General features: G+C 35.4%; 1 protein-coding gene across 4 annotated transcripts in view; it reads right to left on the bottom strand.

Annotated features, from left to right (window-relative positions):
* DMXL1 (Dmx like 1) overlaps nt 1-19,325 on the bottom strand; it is a 137,288-nt gene that overhangs the window by 28,081 nt on the left and 89,882 nt on the right. For 2 of the 4 annotated variants that reach the window (XM_047858920.1, XM_047858932.1), the window contains 5 exons: nt 14,861-14,994; nt 12,305-12,390; nt 10,632-10,833; nt 9,252-9,369; nt 5,947-6,009 (listed from right to left, as the gene is read on the bottom strand). In XM_047858920.1, the coding sequence (XP_047714876.1) occupies nt 5,947-6,009; nt 9,252-9,369; nt 10,632-10,833; nt 12,305-12,390; nt 14,861-14,994 (603 nt within the window). The remainder of the gene's footprint in view (nt 1-5,946; nt 6,010-9,251; nt 9,370-10,631; nt 10,834-12,304; nt 12,391-14,860; nt 14,995-19,325) is intronic. The other 2 variants (XM_047858924.1, XM_047858942.1) reach the window with 1 other exon arrangement.

Raw genomic sequence — 19,325 nt, 5'->3', positions numbered from 1 at the left:
ACGAGATCGTGACCTGGCTGAAGTCGGACGCTTAACCGACTGCGCCACCCAGGCGCCCCCCAGCTTATCTCTTAACTCAGGCAAACAGAAGTCAACACTGCCCCTCTGGCAATAGCAACTGCCCTGACAAGACTGGCAGGCCAGTCTGAACTTAACCCCTGACTCCAGACTACACAGATGGACCATAGAGGGATCTCTAGAATGACCTATCACTACCTTTCCCTCATTATAATACTAAAATATCTGCCCAAGGAGGAGCACAAGCCTTATACAATATACAATGTGTGTATAGGCACGTTTCCTTAAGGCACATGTGTGACCTTATGCCCGCCACTACATAGGATAATAAGGCTTCTCTATCTAAATATTCATCCTAATCCCAAATAAAAGGAACCCATCCACTCTTGTGCCAGGATCACGGCTTTGGAAGCCATTCCTCACAATCTCCTTATTTGCTGCTAATAAAGTTTTCTTTGTGCAAAAATGCAACCTGATGCAGTTTGTGACTCATCAAGGAGTGAACTCATGTTCTATTACAAAGGCACAGAGTAGACAGAGAGTTGCATGTAAAGAGGTTTGGGGATTTTCAAGGCAAATACACCATAGAGAGAATGGCACAAAAGGGTTGAGGATTTTTCAGAATGATGAATCATGAAATCTAAGGTGGGAAAGAAAGAAGTGGAAACATGATATGCTCAAAACAGAGAACCTGCATGAGCTATGAACATAATTTAATTTGCTAAAGGCCATACAATATAAAACCAAAGTAAAAAAAAAAAATCACAATAAATAATATCTTAATGTAAAATTTAATGTATGTTTAATGTAAACTTTAACGAAAGGTTTCAGGCCATGGTTTAAAATCTGATTGGGCTGCAAATGTCCATCGACAAATGAATGGATAAAGAAGATGTGGTATATATACACAATGGGATATTACTCTGCAATAAAAAAGAATGAAATCTTGCCATTTCCAACTATGTGGATGGAACTAGAGGGTACTGTGCTAAGTGAAATTAGAGAAAGACAAATATCATAGGACTTCACTCACAGGAGGACTTGAACATACAAAACACATGAACATAGGGAAGGGAAGCAAAAATAATATAAAAACAGGGAGGGGGACAAAACATAAGAGACTCATAAATATGGAGAACAAAGACAGGGTTACTGGACGGGGTGTGGGAGGGGGGATGGGCTAAATCGGTAAGGGACACTAAGGAATCTACTCCTGAAATCACTGTTGCACTATACGCGAACTTGGATGTAAATTTAAAAATAAATAAAATAAAATCTGATTGGGCTGGATTTGTGAGGAAAAAAGAATCCAAATATTAGTACCAGAAGAGATTTTAAGAGATTACGCAGATCAAAAAAGAAAGAATTACCACAGATGACAGCAATTCCATTTCTGGGTATGTGTCCAGAAGAACTGAAAGCAGAGACTTAAACAGATATATACATCAATTTTCACAACATTACTCACAGCACCCAAAAGATGAAAACAACCCAAATATCCATTGATAGATGACTGGATAAACAATATATGTGACATGTACACAATGGTATACTATTTAGTCTTAAAACGGGAGGAGATTCTGAGACATACTACAACATGGATGAAGCTTGAAGATGTTATGCTAAGTCAAATGAGCCAGTCACAAAACGGCAGATATTATGTTTCCACTTACACAGACACCCAGAGTAGTAAAATTCATAGAGACAGAAAGGAGGACGGGAGTTAGCTGGGGCTAGGCTAAGTGGGATGGAGAAAGTGGAGAGCTACTGCTCCAGTTTGGGAATATGAACAAGTTCTGCAGATGTTTGGTGCTGATGGTCGCAAACAAAGTCAATGTACTTAATGCTACTGAACTATACACTTAAAACAACTAAAACGGTAAATTTTTACATGTATATTTTACCACAATTTGTAAAAAGAGTACATTTTATACAGGTGATGATCTAAAAAATATTCAGGTTCTGCAGACCTTCCTTTAAGAACTGAAGAAGAGAGGAACATAACAGACTAACTTCAGGACTTCACTACTATTTTAATTAGAGCAGTTAGCATGTTTAAAATTATCAACCCAGTTTGATACATTAGGGTAAATGAGGCTTCAAGGACATAAAGAGCCCAAGGTCCCACAACAGAGCTATAGAAAAGCTAAGGTGAGACTCTAGGTCTCATTAGTGATTTTCAGCTACTATCACCTTCTATGATGTAAAGCTGAGTGCCTGCACTTCAGCACTACTCTAATAATATAATTAAATACAACATAGAGTAAAATGAGATCTAAACAATATCAAGGGCATATTGGAAGGAAATGGGAAGCTGGCAAGTGAATACAAAAGAAGACAAATACTCTAAATATTACGAAATAAAAATATTCAAGAAGTAATTTTGTTTTCAAAACTAGCAGTGAAATGAGAGGTGACATCACCATAAATTTTCTTGTATATTAAAAGAATAGGGGAATATTATGAATAATTTTATACCAATAAATTTGACACCCCAAATGAAGCATATTTCTTTAAAGACATGGACTACTAAGGCTCATTCAAGAAGAAATAAATAACCCGACTTGCCCTACGTGTTAAAGAAATTGAATTTGTAGATAAAAAACTCCAAGCCAAGATGGTTTCTCTGGTGAATTCTACCACTTAAGTAAGAAACAATACTAATTCTACACAATTTTTTTCCCAAAAAATTGAAGAGAGTATTTCCCAACACATTCTATGAGTCCAGCTTTAGTTTAAAACCAAAAAAAGAACCCCAAAACATTATAGGAAAACTTACGTTCGTTAACATAAATGCAAAAATCTTAACAAGAATTTTAACAAATATACCAATATATAAAAAAAAATAACAAATACAGCACGACCAAATGAAGCTCAGCCAGAGAATGCAAGGTTTGTTTAACATCAAACAAATCCATCAACGTATTTAGTCATATTTACAGACTAAAATAAGAAAAACCATATGAACATCTCAGTGGTAACAACAGAAAAGAGAGGTGACAAAATCCAGCAACTATTACGATTAAAAATTTTCAACAAGCTAGGAACAGAAAGAAACCTCCTCAATCTTATAAAGGGTATCTATAATAACCCTATAGAATACAGCATACTTAATGACAAAAGACGCAATGCTTTTCTTCAAGATCAGGAACAAGATAAAAATGTCTGCTTTCACCATTTCTGTTCAACATGGGACTGAAAGTTCTAGCCAGTGCAGTAAGACAGTGGGAGATTAGGATAAAGATAAATAGATCAATAGTCCAAAACAGAGTCCCTAACACACATAGGTCAACTGTTTTGTTTTCTTAATTTTTTTTCACCTTTATTTTTGAGAGAGAGAGCCAGAGTGCGAGCAGGGAAGGAAAGAGAGAGAGGGAGACACAGAATTCAAAGCAGACTCCAGGCTTTCAGTTGTCAGCAAAGAGCAGGCGCTTAACCTAACCGACTGAGCCACCCCACCCAGGCACCATGTCAACTGGTTTTTTTAAAAGGAGGAAAAGGCAATTCAGTGGAGGAAAAGATAACTTTTTCATTAAACAGTGGTGAACAACTGATACACACATGGGAAAAAAAAAAAAGCAACTGCAATCTATACTTTCTACCCATATTAAAAAATTGACTGAAAAAAATTTTTTGTAGGATTTAAACACTGCCTTCGTGTTATAATTTCTTTGTAGGGCACAGCTTTAGATTTCTGTTTTTAACTGGAAAGCTGTGGTAATGGAAGTGGTCTTCACTAATTGTAAAACTAACACGAGAGCAGAGGTGGAGAAAATCTTTGTGATTTTTAGGTTAGGCAAAGATTTCTTAGATATGACACCAAAAAGAACATCCACACACAAAACAAATTTTGATGAGATTCGATGTATCAGTTAAAAACTTCTCAGTTTAAAAGAAATTGTAGAGAATCAAAAGACATGCGAGTAGGAGAAAATATCTGCAAATGTGATACACCACTTATTTAAAAAATAAAAAGAACTGTTAAAACTCTGTCAAGAAAACAACCCAATCAAAAAAAAAAAAGACATTTGAAAACACACTTCAACCAAAAAATTATACAAATGATATAAAAAAGCACATAGAAGATGGTCAAAGTAAATTAAAACTAGTACACACCTACTAGAATGGCTAAAATAAAAAGGCTGACCATACCACGCCCTGGTGAGGAGGTAAAGCAACTGAGATACCATGTACTGCTGCTGGGAATATAAAAGGGTATCATCACCTTGGAAAATACTTGAGTACTTTCTCAAAAAGTTAACCACACACATATAATAAAATCTGGCCATTCCACTCCTAAGCATTTGCACAAGAGAAATGAAAGCATACGCCCAACCAAAGGGACCTGTATATGACTAATGTGAGTATTCTTATTTGAAACAGTTCTGAAATGGAAAGAGCTCAAGTGGTCATCCACACATAAAAGAATAAACAAATTATGGTACAGCTATACAATGAACACACCTCAGCGATAAAAAAGAATGAATTAATGAAATATCCAACATGGAGGAAAGTCAAAATAATTATGCTATGGGAAAAAGCACACATTGTATGATTCCGTTTACATAAAATTCCAGAAAATGCAAGCTAATCTATAATATGAAGAAGCAGATTGGTAGCTGCTTGTAGAGGAAGAAGGCACAGATGAAAAAAAGAAAGGAGTAAGAAAGAGATTAAAGTTTTGGGAGTGACGACTATATTCATTTTCTTGGTTGTGGTGATGGCTTTACCAGTGTATACATACTCCAAGATTAATCAAACTATACTTTAATAAATATGTGCAGTTATTTTAAGTCAGGTATACACGATAAAGCTATTTAAAACAAAATTATAGCAGATGTTTGGAAAATCTTGGCCAAAAATTGTTGATGTTAACTAAACACACAGAAGGACTACCTTTGAATGTAATGTGATGACTATAGAAATACCACATTCTGATTATATTTATTAAATTTATTAATATATTTATAAATATTTAATATTTATTAAAATATTTGGATGAGATTTCATGATAATGTACAGACTAGTAATTAATGATAACTTAGGCAAGGAATTATTGTTAACTGATTAAAAGTTTCAACTATATTCTTTCAAAATTGCCAAAGGCCATTAGACATTTACAAAGTATGGACTAAATATATTTATTTTGCCAAACTTGAGTTATAATATACACTTGACAGCTAATCAGTCTTTTTTATTAATTATACAGAATTATTTTTCTTTTTTAACCAGAAGAATTTCTTTGGGAAAGAATTAGCAGGGGGAATTAGTAACCTTAAAAAATTATCTTCAAGAAAGTTTTCCTCTAAAAATTACTTTGCTGAGATGGTCTTAATATCAGAGTAAGAAACACATGAGTGAGTTAAATGTCAATTTAATAAAACTCACATTTGAATATATGATCATAGAACATTTGGGAGATATTTCATGATTACACCAATTCCTACCATTCTTTCTCTGTCTCAAGTGTTAGCAGAAATTGCTACATACAAGGCATTGTGCTATGTGCCATTCCTACCAGCACAATAAATGCTACATTTAGCATCTGATATATTTTAAGGAACTAACATCACAGAAGACATTGTTAACTTCCAAAATGACACTTGTAAAACAGAACAATACTGCTACAATTCTACAATGGCTATTGTAATACACCTTATTAAGAACTTCAATAGCATTTGCTCAAAAAAATGTGTAGCCAAAACAGGTTACATTCAACTCTCTTTAAAATTGCATTCTCTTATTAACAAAACAGAAACAATTTTTATGATTGCATATTTAAGCTACTGAAATCAAGTAAGAATAATCTGAGGGAACAATAATTTAATTGCACTGGAAACAAAGTCCGGTTCAAAACTCAAATACAAACAATGTGTTTTTCTTGTGAAAGAATGCAATTTCTCATTTTAGTTGAATGATATTTTGTACCTTATTGATGTTTGGCTCCTCCATCATAGAATTTTTGATGGTTTCACAGTTGTCCTCTAATGACTTCATCAAGAAAGAATAACCACATGACAAAGAGTAAAGACGAGATATAACATGCAAAATACCGGGGATATTTTTATAATATTTTAAACTAAATTTACTAGAAAACAACACTGGACTGAGTTGTTATTTTTCAAGTTCATACATCTTAAAAGAAGCACATGTGGAGGTGCGTGGATAAGGCTGGGCAAAACTGAATCCCTCAGAACTCATTAACCACCACCATAAATTTTATTTGCCCTTGCAAGAAATTTTAACTTACTTATTTTGAAATGTTGACATTAAAGCAAAGTTGAGCCCCAAGTTCTTAATATTACAAATTTCAGAGCTACTGATCCACAGTACTCTCAGCTGAAAATTAAAGTCAAATTGTTCTGCTACTATGCCTTGTCTCCATTATGGTACCTCACTCCTCAGGAAAACCTCCTGATTAGAAACTTTTAATTTCTAGGTTTCTAATTCTCTCCTTCTCTTGATTTAGCCAGAAATAATAAACTGCTTGGAGGCACACATCTTGCTAAAAAGGGGATATTAGAAAAAACTGGTTCAAGACCTCTGGTTCTCAGAAAATGAAAGAAAACAGAAATACAAAGTAGGGACAAAGATGATAGCTGTCAAGTATTTTTTTCTGGCTGGGGATCATTCAGATATAGTTCATTTGCAGCCATCTGTATTCAATTTCCAAGTATAAAAAGGAAAGATCTTTTATTTTAAAAACGCAGTATAGGAAAAGAAAAGATCTGAGCATACACCAGGATTTAAACATCAGATGGAGAAAATTTCATTTTCACACACATAAGGAATAAAGAAACCATCTCAAAATTCTCCCGTCCAAAATACAGAGCCTGTCATGTATCTATTTCCTAACCATATGAAAAGTCACAGTGACGTGGACTCAAACTATTTAAATATAATCATCATTTTATAAAAAAAGACACGGAAGATAATTTTGTTAACATCAAGAACAAGCTAATCAACTTGCCAGTTAAAGATTAAACATTATACTAACTTTATAGAGTTAATATTCTACTTAATTCCATCCCATCTGTGGTTCACCATACAAAGTTTTCATTTTCATATTCCCTTTATCAAAATGTCACTATTTTTAAAAAGTGAAGAATAAAACATGAAGAATAAAACAATAATGCAGTAGCAATTAATTTCTAATAACTACCATTAATGATGCCAAGTTTTAAGTAAATAAGATCTACCAGTTAAAATATTCCAAATTAATTTTGCAGGAAAAAAAACCCCCTAAAATTCAGAGAAAATATTTAGCTCACTAATTATAAAGCTTTCTCTCAGTCCAACATTCATAAGCATGCATTTAATTACTAACAAAAAAATTAAAATTTTCTTAAGGTATCATCGAACTCTGAAAGAAAACTCAAACAGCAAAGGAATTTAAAAGATGTAGTTGTACTCATTTCCCTGCTGTTCTTCCTCATGTATCTGGCTTAGTCATGCTACTCCCCTCCCTTAGTGGTTCTATTTCCTGATTCAACTAGACAATCTGGTGGTGAACAATTTTTTATTTTGTTTTGAGAATTATTTAATTTCCCAAATACCTATATTCCAAATTCCCTATATCAGCAGTAGAGAAATATTTTTTATATTTACAACTATATTAATCAAATATGGCCATGTTCTTTAAAAAATGATTTTGTACATTTTTTGTACAAAAAATGATTTTGTAAATCTATACCTATACAAGGTAGGTCAGAGAAACCCAAGAAATAACAAGCACAGTAAACATACTTTTTCCACAGTAAGCAGGTATAAAGTGTATAAAGAAGGAGGGCTTTATTCACTATTATGGAAATGCTTTAACTTGTAATACATTATTTTAGGCAAAGATATATTTAAAATAAAATCAGAAACATTACCTCACCAATGAACACACCCTAATTAATTAGTCTCTGATCCAGTACATTTTTAATTTTACTTATCCCAAAATTTTCTTGAACTGTTTAATGGTAATTCATATACTAAATATTTAAGATACATCTTATGGAAAGTTAAATAAAACTATTTTTATTTATTCTATTTTACCTATTGTTGGCTTAGATTTCAATGTTATTCTAAGATACATATTTCACAAGTTTTCTAAGTTGCAAAAAATTATGTATTTTGTTTCCTGGCTTGGCTAATTCAAATATATTTACATCACCAGGTGAATGCTAAGTATCAGCACCCGCAGTTGCCTCTTATAAAATAGTGCTTAAACTGAGAGCCCATCAGATCTATGTAATTTTTCTGTTTTTCATTAAGGTTATTATATGCCATCTTGCTTTTTGCTAACTTGTCTAGTAAGAAGCCACTTTAATGTATAAACATGCTGAATCACTATGGTGTACACCTGAAATTAATGTAACATTGTATGTTGACTACACTCAAGTAAAAATTTTTTTTTAAAAATCAGGAAAAAAAGCCGTTCTACTTCCTTATTTCTCCAAGTGAAATACCTTCTTTTTATCCCCCCACTTCAAGAACCATACAAAACTTGCTTTCAGACTAGTTCAGTGCTTCTCAAAATACGATCCACACACCAGCTGAGGGTCTTGAGTCCATGAGGACATAAGAATTAGTGTCATCACTAAGTCCACCACTGAGTTTACTGGGTATTTTTTAAATAGCAATACTGTCACAGAAAAGGAAGCAACATGTTAATCTACATTCAGGTGCAAATTCTCCATAGCGTCAAAATGGAACTTTTTAAAGCACTGAACTAAATGTGAAAAATAATCATAATGATAACATCAAAGTATAATTAACCACAGTATATTTATAAACTGCACTTACAAAATTCACTAAGAAGCATAATCGAAAGAATAAAAAGAAAATGTACATATTTGAAATGTTCTCAGTATACAAACCTAGTTTCAATAAAACTTCTAAGATAACTTCTTTTAATGATCACATTCTGAAAATCATGGGAAAATTCGACTTTATTTCCTAAAATGGCAATCATGACAACTCAAAGCACACCAAACAAGATACACAATCTTCACTCAAACAGTACCTTTTTAGGAAAAAAAAGTTCCACATACATCTGAATTAGTTACTTTAAATTGACTTCAGAAAATAGTGACCCGTTCTCTCTCCTTTTCTATTACTGTATCTATTTATTAACTGCATAATATACGTTTATGGTATAAAAGTGGGTTGTAAAATACAACTTATTCTTTATAGGTACGTAAAACAAGACTTCAGTAATAAAAAAAAAGGTTTTAACTTATACAGACCTCATTTAGACATCTTTTCTTCGTGAATATATTTCTGATAAAAGTTTCCTGAATTTCTTCCTGCTTCACCAAATACTGCCAAAGTCTCTTCACAGACAGTGCCAGATGGTGTTTGGATCTACAGAGACAGGACATTTAATTATACGCTTTGGAGATTTCTGATTAACTTGACCACATTTCCTTGGTGCTGTAAGAATGTTTATAATAATAAATGAACTAGAATCAGATCACATCATCTAGGCAGCAGTCTGCAAACTTTTTCTTAAAGAACCTGATTGTAAAGATTTTAGGCTTTCAGGCTACATGGTCTTTCAACCACTCAACTCAGCCACTGAAGAAGGAAACCACCCATAGATAATATTAAAATCAAAGGGTGTGGCTGTAATCCAATAAAATTTTGTTTACAATGCAGGAGGAGGGGTGGATTTGGCTCTAAGCTGCAGTTTCCGACCCCCAGGAACAGAAGATCTACCAAAATAGTTAGACTTCCTGGAAGAGATCTGAAGGCAGAGCTACTCCAAGTGTCTGAGGACACATATCAGCCCACGAACTGTTACTGATGCTCACTATGGTTAAGAACTTGTGAAATAATGTGTATCAACTGTATAACTAAGCTTGTAAGTACAGTTTAATTCAGTTAACATTTGGTAGCAAGGCTTTATTGATGAAACAAGCACGCATCGATTTACCTTTTGGTGCAAATGCTTCATCTCCCCACGGACAGTAAAATAGTTTGCTAACTAAATATTTTGAAGGGCACTGTTCCAGAGTGGGCGGAAGTAAACTATGGCCCACAGGTCAAACTCAGCCTGCCTTTCATTTTCAAAAATAAAATTTATTGGATCACAGCCATGACCATTTGTTTACTTATTGTCTATGGTTGCTTTCACTGTACAATGGCAGTTTAAGAGCTGCAACAAGGATTCTAGGGTCTGCAAAGCCTAAAATATTTACTTTCTAGGCCTTTGCAGGAAATGTTTGGTAACCTCTGGCCTACAATATACATCTAACAAAGACACAGATACAAGCCAAGAACTGCAAATTAGACACAGAAGGCCTTAAGTATTTTTTTTAAATTACTAGTTGATAGCATTCTGATTTAGTAACTCTGACGTAAAAACAGTATCCATAGGGGGCACCTGGGTGGCTTAGTTGGTTAAGTGTCTGACTCAGCTCACTCAGGTCATGGTCTCGCAGTTGTGGGGTTAAACACCATGTAGGACTCTGAGCTGACAGCTCAGACCCTGGAACCTGCTTTGGATTCTGTATCTCCCTCTCTCTGCCCATCCCCCCTCCACTTGTGCTGTTCTCGCTCTCTCAAAAAGAAGTAAATAAACATTAAAAAAAAAATTCAAAAACAGGATCTACAGGAAAACCTACCTGAAAGGAGTGTTTGTAGGTTCCAGCAAAGCTTTATGTCGGAGAATGGCAGGGCCTGCAGACACACTCTCTTCAGAGGTATGACTTGAGATATAGTTTTGAGGTGGCCCACCATGGATTTCAAGTCGTCGGAGAAGAACTTGTTCCCAACACTGAAGAGTTTTCAGAACCGCATGACAAAGTGGTGAACTAACTGGAAGTTCTAAAAAGAGAAAATAAAAATGACCCACATTTGTCTTCTGCAGTAAAATGTTACATTCAACTGTAGGAATGAGAGAAGACACGTTTTGGCAGAGGAGATGTGGAAGAGAGGTGGGCACAGAAACCCACAGGATTCAAAAAAAAAGATGTAATGAATCTTTATTTCAACATTATTAGGTGGCCCTTAGCAACAGAAAAAAAAGAGAAATCTACGTTGAAATTATATCATAGCTTTACAAGTATAACTTGGAATAATATTTATGACTTATGATATAAAGTATTGATTGCTATATCAATTGCTGCCTCTGGCTTTAATTTCACAAGAAAAAATATACCTGCATATTATAAAAATATATTGGAGAGGAAAAAATAATAGCTTTTAACATTTAATTTCTTTATGGTATATATTTCTATACAGTGTATGTGTGTGTTGTGTATGTATGTATATGTACATATGTACATACATACACAACACACACAGACACACACACACACATACCCAAATCTATATGGGTATATTTAAAACTTGTTTAGAAAATTAAAATAATACACGAAAGTAAAGAAAAAAAAACCTTAAATAATATTTACCAGTAAATTCAACACTTTCTAGTTCTGTAAACTTTCATTCACATGACTCCTCATTCCACTCTCAACTTTTATTTTATTAAAATTTTTTTAATGTTTATTTATTTCTGAGAGAGAATGAGACAGTGTGAGCGGGGGAGGAGCCAAGAGAGAGGGGGACACAGAATCTGAAGCAGGCTCGAGACTCTGAACTGTTGGAGCCTGATGTGGGGCTTGAACTCACGAACCGTGAGATCATGACCTGAGCCGAAGTCGGATGCTTAACCAACTGAGCCACCTGGGCAGCCCTACTTTCAACTTTTGGCTATTCCTATTTACCTCTGAAGATCTAAATAACAGGATAATACTGTGAATTCATGATTTTTCAATTTTAGAAATGACGTACTAATTTATTACTATGGAACACAAAAATAAACGGTCTCTCCATCACTGCAATATAGTCACATAATAATTTCTGGTTAAATTGATGTTTTCAGGTTTAACTTGTTATATCTATTTATTAATATAGATCATAGCTGAACCACGTGGTATACTATCATGTACCTTTCTGTACAATCTTTTCTTCCCCTGGAGTTAATAATCACTAAGTTTTTGCACGTGCTTAGTTTTCTAAGTGTCTATTGCTATTAAATCCCTCAACACCTGGCTACAGCTATGAATAAAGTCTCAATACAGTCAATCACATCAGGTTCAGATCCCCAGCTTTCTTAGATGATGTCCTCCTAAGGGCACCTATATAAAATATTTATAGATGGTTGGTTTGGTTAAAAGAAACCTATCTTCTACAATAGTAAGTTACTTAAGTTTTTCTCCACTATTTGAAAAAAAATACAAAATAGTAATTCAAAAGCACTGGGAATATTAGTTCATGTTAAGATATTTATTACCTGCAAGATCGTGACCTGCAAAGGGATAGAAAGTCTTCAAATTGTTGAGTACCAACTGCACCATTGCCAAGCGCATCAATGACCAACTAAAAATAAAACAGGAGATGTGTTAAAAACTTACTTAGGGTTTTGGAAGAGTATACCACTCTTTAATCCAACAATTTCACCACCAAGAATCTAGTCTGCAGATATACTTTCCCAAAACCAAAACAATATATGCATGGAGTTACTCATGTCAGCTTTATCTAAAATAGCAAAAGAGCAGAAACAACCAATTATCCACCAAGAAAATACTGGTTCAAACACTATGGTTTTGAACCACAGAAAAAACAGTTGCCATAAAAAAGGAATGAAGAAGGATCTCAAAGTATTAATATGAAATGAACTCCAGTATGTATTAATAAATAAGCAAATTATAGAACATTATACACAGTATGCTTTTCCATGTAAGAAAGCAGGGAAATAAAGATTTTACACACACACACACACACACACACACACACACACACACACACGATTATTTTGCAAAAAGGCAGATAAAACAGAAACTAATAAAAATGGGTGCAGAGGAGGAAATGGGTGGAAGACAGAAATGTGACACTTCCGATTTCACATTTTTATATAGTTTTTGCTTTTTTAATTGAAAAAAGAAATATTAGCTTCTCTTAAAGTGAAACACATTTATTTCTTAGAGTACTGGCTTTTTACTACTTTCAATTGTGGTAAAATACACATACCACAGAGTTTACCATCTTAACTATTTTTTAGTTCAGTGGCATTAAGTATATTCATATTTTTGTGCAACCATCACCACCACCTATTTCTATAACTCTTTTCATCTTGCAAAATTAGAACTATCTCTATTAAGCAACAATTTCCCCATTTCCCCCTTCTCCTAGTCCCTGGCCACCACCATTCATAGAGACCTTTTGTCTCTATGAATCTGACTACTCTATGATACTCTACTAAGTATCTCATATGTGGGATTATACAGTATTTGTCTTTCTGTGACTGGTTTGTTTCATTTAGCATGTTGTCCTCAAGGTTTATCCATGTTATAACATGTGTTAGAATTTCCATCCTTTTTTAGGTTGAATAATATTCCACTGTAGGTATATACTATTATTTCTATTTATGCAGTCATCTGTCAACAGACACTTAGTACTTTTACCCCCTGGCTACTATTAATAATGCTGTCATGAACATGTTTGTACAAATACCTATTCAATACCTTATTTATTTTAATTCTTTAGGGTATATATACTTAGAAATGAAATTGCTGAGTCATGTGGTAATTCTGTTTTTAATTTCTGAAGAACTGCCATAATGTTTTCCACAGTGGTGTTACCATTTCACATTTCTACCAGTAGGGCACAAAGGGTCCAATTTCTCCACATTCTTGCCAACACTGCTATTTTCTTTTTGAGAGCAGTCATGCTAAGAGGTATGAAGTGAACTCTCACTGTGGCTTCAAATTGCATTTTCCTAATAATCAGTGATAGTGACCATCTTTTCATGTGCTTATTGGCCATTTATATATCTGCTTTGGAAAAACATCTATTCAAGTCATTTGTGCGCTTTTTAAATTGGGTTGTTTTGGGGCGCCTGGGTGGCGCAGTCGGTTAAGCGTCTGACTTCAGCCAGGTCACAATCTCGCGGTCCCTGAGTTCGCGCCCCGCGTCGGGCTCTGGGCTGATGGCTCAGAGCCTGGAGCCTGTTTCCGATTCTGTGTCTCCCTCTCTCTCTGCCCCTCCCCCGTTCATGCTCTGTCTCTCTCTGTCCCAAAAATAAATAAACGTTGAAAAAGAAAAAAAAAATTAAAAAATAAATAAATAAATAAATAAATTGGGTTGTTTTGTTTTTGTTGTTATTAAATTATACAGTTTGACTTCTGAGCCATGTAAATATTTTGTGTATTCAAAAAACAAAATCAGGTCAACAGGAAATCAACAACAGTATACTAGTAAGTAAAAATCTCATAATTTTTCCTTTCGATAAAGGACTACTTCATTTTCCCTAATATCCTACTTACTGCTTGTGGAAAATTTCTATTTTTCTATCATACCATAACATACAATGTCTTAATAAAATGTATACACCTTTCAGACATATACAAGATATCAACAGAGATAAGATAATACACCATTATCCATGCATGTAAGGATAATGCAGCTTCGGAGCCGAGGGTGAACATTTTGAACATTTATGATTTTTATAATATGGGGAAGACATTTTTAAGACAAAAATCACTGACATGTTAGAGCATTAGTATTACACTGAAAAGATATTGTGTTTTCTAGGCTAAAACAGTGGGATTTGTGTATCTCAGGGAGCAAAGGGCAAGGAATAGTCTGATAGCATTTGTGAGGACTGATTCATACATAATAAATAAACTGTGAAATTATTGTTAAAGAAAAGTATCTAACAATTTCATCTAAAGAAATTTGACCTAGGTGTTTAATTCAATGAGCTATTAATTTTACATGAATTATTTTCAAAAATATTATGTATATAAGCCATGAGAAATTTTTAAAAAGAAACTTAAATATTCCATACCTATATGAATTTGAATTAGAATGCTCTTGCAGATGGAAATCAGAAGCTAAAACATCATCATCATCATCATCATCACTCTCCAGACTCTCTTCTGAATCATACTCTGCTCTACTTTGGGAAGGAGGGAGAAAAGGCTATTAAAAAAAAAAAAAAAAAAAGTTACGGGATTTATCATTCAACTCCCTGATTTAAAACATTCAATGACAGAGTCTAATATTAACAATTTATCTCATTTTCAGGCACTTCATTGTAAGAAAGTAAAGTAACCAGTATTTGGCTGCTTCTTTTCTGACATTCTATGCCTCTGACTTCTCTTGACAGAATTCTTTATTAATTCAGCCATTCAACAAAAAATTCATCAAGTATCAACACATCAAAAAGTATACTTGCTATAAGAATTTTTGAGACATATACACAGTCACTGAACTCAAAGAGCTTACATTTTAGGGGGAAAAATGGCAAAAAATAGAAAAGGAAGTACAAACTGTATGTAGTTGTGATATATGTATACACACACACACACACACACACACACACACACACACACACAAAAGGATGGCTGGGATGGAGAAGAGCAACAAGAACAGAGATGAGCTCATCATGAAAGCCCTCTTTGAAAAGTGGCGTGTGAGACTGCAAGGACAAGAAGTAAGCCACAGATCAGGAGGGAAGAAAAGCTCATTTTGAGCAGCGGAAAGAGTAGGTAGAGAGGTTTTCTTACGGGAAAGAGTTTGGTGTGGAAAGAAAGTAGTTTGACTGAAGGCCACTAATGCAGGAGGGTAAGTGTTGCGATGAACACTCAAGACAGTGGTAGGTGACAGGTGGGGCAGGGTGTCTGTAGGTCACAGTCAAGAGGGTAATGGAATGTCACTAGTCAGTTTTAAGGAAAGGACAGGTATTGAGATTTACATTCTAAGACTATTACAATGCCCCTCTCTTATGAGACAAAACTCAAAAGGCAAGAGTAGAAACGGAGACAGTAACTAAGGCAAGAGTTGACAGTCTGGATGAAACCGCTACAGAAACGTAAAGACAGATGGGAATTAAGATGGACACACTAGTGCTTCGGCAAGGCTTGCCTTTAAACTGAACGAATTTTTCTCTTCCTCATTCTTGAAGCCTCTCTCTTCCCTTCATGTGTTGTTCTGTAGAATCCTTTGTTCCATGAACTTGGTATCAATGTGGACATCTCCCTGACCTCGGTGCATAGCCAGTAACGAGACTCGGATGGCCGGGCCTGAGGTAGTCAAGAAACATGAACAACCCGCCTGGCATATGTACCAGATTGTTCTCTAAACTGCCCAGATCCTGTATTTTCCTAAAACCACTCTTAACCTTTTATTACAGGTGGATCTGCAGCTTTGAAGGCATTAGCCTGCTTCAGCCTCCTTTGCCTGGCAAAGCATTAGAACCAGTGCTCCTCTTTATCCCCAAACTCTGTCTTCACGGTATGTTTCGGCTCTAGAGCACAGAGGTCAGGTTTCGACAACGTGGTAACAGGTGATGAAGATGGAGAGAAATAACATACTGATGGTGTATTTGGGGGAAAGCACTGCCAGATGTGCCAATAAATACAGAGAGCAAGGAACAGAGAGAAAAAAGACTATTTCTGGGTTTCTGGCTTGAGCAACTATTAGGATGAAGATGCCATCTACTAAATTGAGGGAGCTCTGGTTGTGAGAGGGAAGTAGTGGACAAAGTGAGTATCAAAAACCCAAATCTTGAATAAGATTAAGATTATAGATCAAGTAGAAAAGGAAGGACAAAGAAAGGAGACCACAAAAGAATAAATAGTAAGGCTAGGGAAAAAAATAGAAGAGATTGGCATTAAGAAGACAAAAAAGTGTTTCAAAGGAGGAAATGGTCGTATGTGTTGAATTTTGCTAAGAATTTAAATAGGACGATGATAAAGAAGTTTCAGTTACATGTGACAACAAGGATGCCCCCTGAATCTCAATAACAGCAGCTTCAGAGGGGTAGCTGTGTCAGAAGTCGCACAGTGGGGAACTATGAAAGGGACCTAAGGTAATAGGAAAAAAAATGTGTGTACAGTTTTGAAAAGTTGAATGATAAGAGGAAGCAGAGAAATGGGGTAATAGCTGAGAAAAGTCTGGGGATCAAAGCAGGACTTGGAATGGGAGACCGGAGAGCACATTTCTGTCCCGATGGGAAGCAGCCTGTAAAGACAAGAGAACTGAAAACATAGTGAAGAGTAGACAGGAAAGCACGACGGGGATTCAGAACAGAAATGGAGCCTGTGACAAGAAGGACTCTTCTTCCATAATAACAGAAGGAAGGAATAAGATGTAGTTATAGCTTCATGATAGGACAGTGACAGTTTTGTGCGATTCTACCTTTCTAATGACTTGTAAGATGAGGGCATTAGTTAAGGGTGAGGACGGAGGAGGAGATGTGGGAAGTCTGAAGTTACTTTGGTCTAGGGCAGCCTGGTGAAGAAATAGCATGGATGGCAGAACTTCTGAAAAGAGCTGAGTGAGGAGCTTCCTAAGTCCTCTCACCAGAAAGCAACAGGAAAACTGAACAATGTTGTAAAAAGGTCCTTTAAAAGAAACTGGAAATTGATCAATACATACAACACACAGAGAAGCACCTGGCATTTTGGCCAGGGTCTCTGCGACTCCACCCCTGCCACTCTGTGTGACAGGGGTCCACTGGAGCCAGCAGGGTATCTGTGAGGATTGAGAACTCTGCTGCATGGCCAGAAGGGCTGACACTTTAATAAAAATCCCACCCCAATGGCACAGTCAAAAATGACAGAGATCTCATTACCAAATAGCTAGGAAAGGCTAACATCTCAATTAGCCTGAGGCTATGATATAAAGTGGGACAAGGGCAGAGCAGCCAGAAATTTAACAAGGTCCAGGAACACAGAGAGCTAAAGAAGGCCGTGCTGATCAAGAATCCTTTATCAACTCAAACTGTGCTTCAGAAATGAAGATGACATATATATATTCCCATAGCAACAATAAACATTTGCTGAATGAATGAATGACTCTGTAAAAGGCAATGAGGAACAAGGAGATACGAATACCTGTCTTTAGCCCACGCGTTGTACAATAAACGAAAAATAAAAGCTAACGCTTAACATGCCTGAGGGACTGGTGTCACCAGAAAATAGTTCAGTGTCAATTAATACAACAAAATATTAAGAACATCTGGAAGTTGAGAATGTTAGGGATCGGGCTGATCATAGGAAAAGGAGAAGATACATTCAGGCCTTTTCTGCATGTGCATGGTAGCACAGGAATGTGAAAACAACCATCCAAGCTGAAGTCACTGTGAGGCAATCTTTAAATTTTTTTCTTTTTTTTGACGTTTCTTCATTTTTTTTTAATGTTTATTTTTGAGAGAGAGAGAGAGAGAGAGAGAGAGAGAGAGAGCGAGCGAGCACTAGCGGGGGAGGGGCAGAGAGTGAGGGAGACACAAAATCCAAAGCAGACTCCAGGCTCTGAGCTATCAGCACAGAGTCTGATGAGGGGCTCCAACCCACAACGTTGAGATCATGACCTGAGCCAAAGTCAGATGCCTAACTGACTGAGCCACCCAGGTGCCCCAAGGCGATTTTATTAAACAAAGGAAAAATTACAAATATTCTATGACTATGAAAAATATTTTTCAAAACATTAAGAACACTTATGGTAGGCAATAAATGTATAAGGAAATGAAAAAATAGTAAAAATATTTATTTAGAACACTGTAATTAAAATATTAGAAATATTGAGAATTAAGTGTTTTATGTCTTTATAAAAAATTTATCAAGAGTACTCTGAATAGTCCCTGCATTCTAACTCTGTAATTTAGGATACAAAGCAAACATCTTTTCTAATCATTGGCAAATCGTCATCATATTTGTTTCCAAGTTTGTATCAGCTTCCAACATTTTCTTCTTCGCACCTTCAATGTTGTGAAATATTACCCGGAGTTACTCTAACATGAAGATTGGTTTTTTTGTTTGTTTTGTTTTTGCCAATTTCACTATCTCTAGAATATGTTCATCTTTTTGTCACACTTTCCTCATTCGTGTTGACAAGTCAGCCTTCCCTAAGTCTTCTGGTTGCACTAGAGTCTCTCGAATGACAGTAATGTCAGAGATCCCACAATTAGCTATTTTTTCCACAACTTCATTTATATTTGATTTGAATTTCACTTATAGTGCTACCACCTTTCACTGTTGTGTTGCACTTCCATCTTTGTGAGCCAGTTCCCTCGTGTGATTATGCAACTTTAGAAAATGTCACTTGAGTTCATCATGGGAGCCAAGACAGCAACACACTTTTCTGTCTGCATATGAACTAACAGGTACTAATCACCAATAGACTTTGAAAGAACTGTTGTGACTGGTCACTGAACATGAGGTACATCTGTTATTTCCATACTGAACTGTGGACTGAGGAGCCAGCAGGGAGGTTTGTACTTTATGCAGTTATTCACAGTTAATATACTG

This window comes from Prionailurus viverrinus, chromosome A1 (genome assembly GCF_022837055.1).
Source record: "Prionailurus viverrinus isolate Anna chromosome A1, UM_Priviv_1.0, whole genome shotgun sequence".
Lineage (NCBI taxonomy): Eukaryota > Metazoa > Chordata > Mammalia > Carnivora > Felidae > Prionailurus > Prionailurus viverrinus.
Note: the sequence above shows the minus strand (reverse complement) of the source record. Positions and strands in the feature narration are given on the sequence as shown.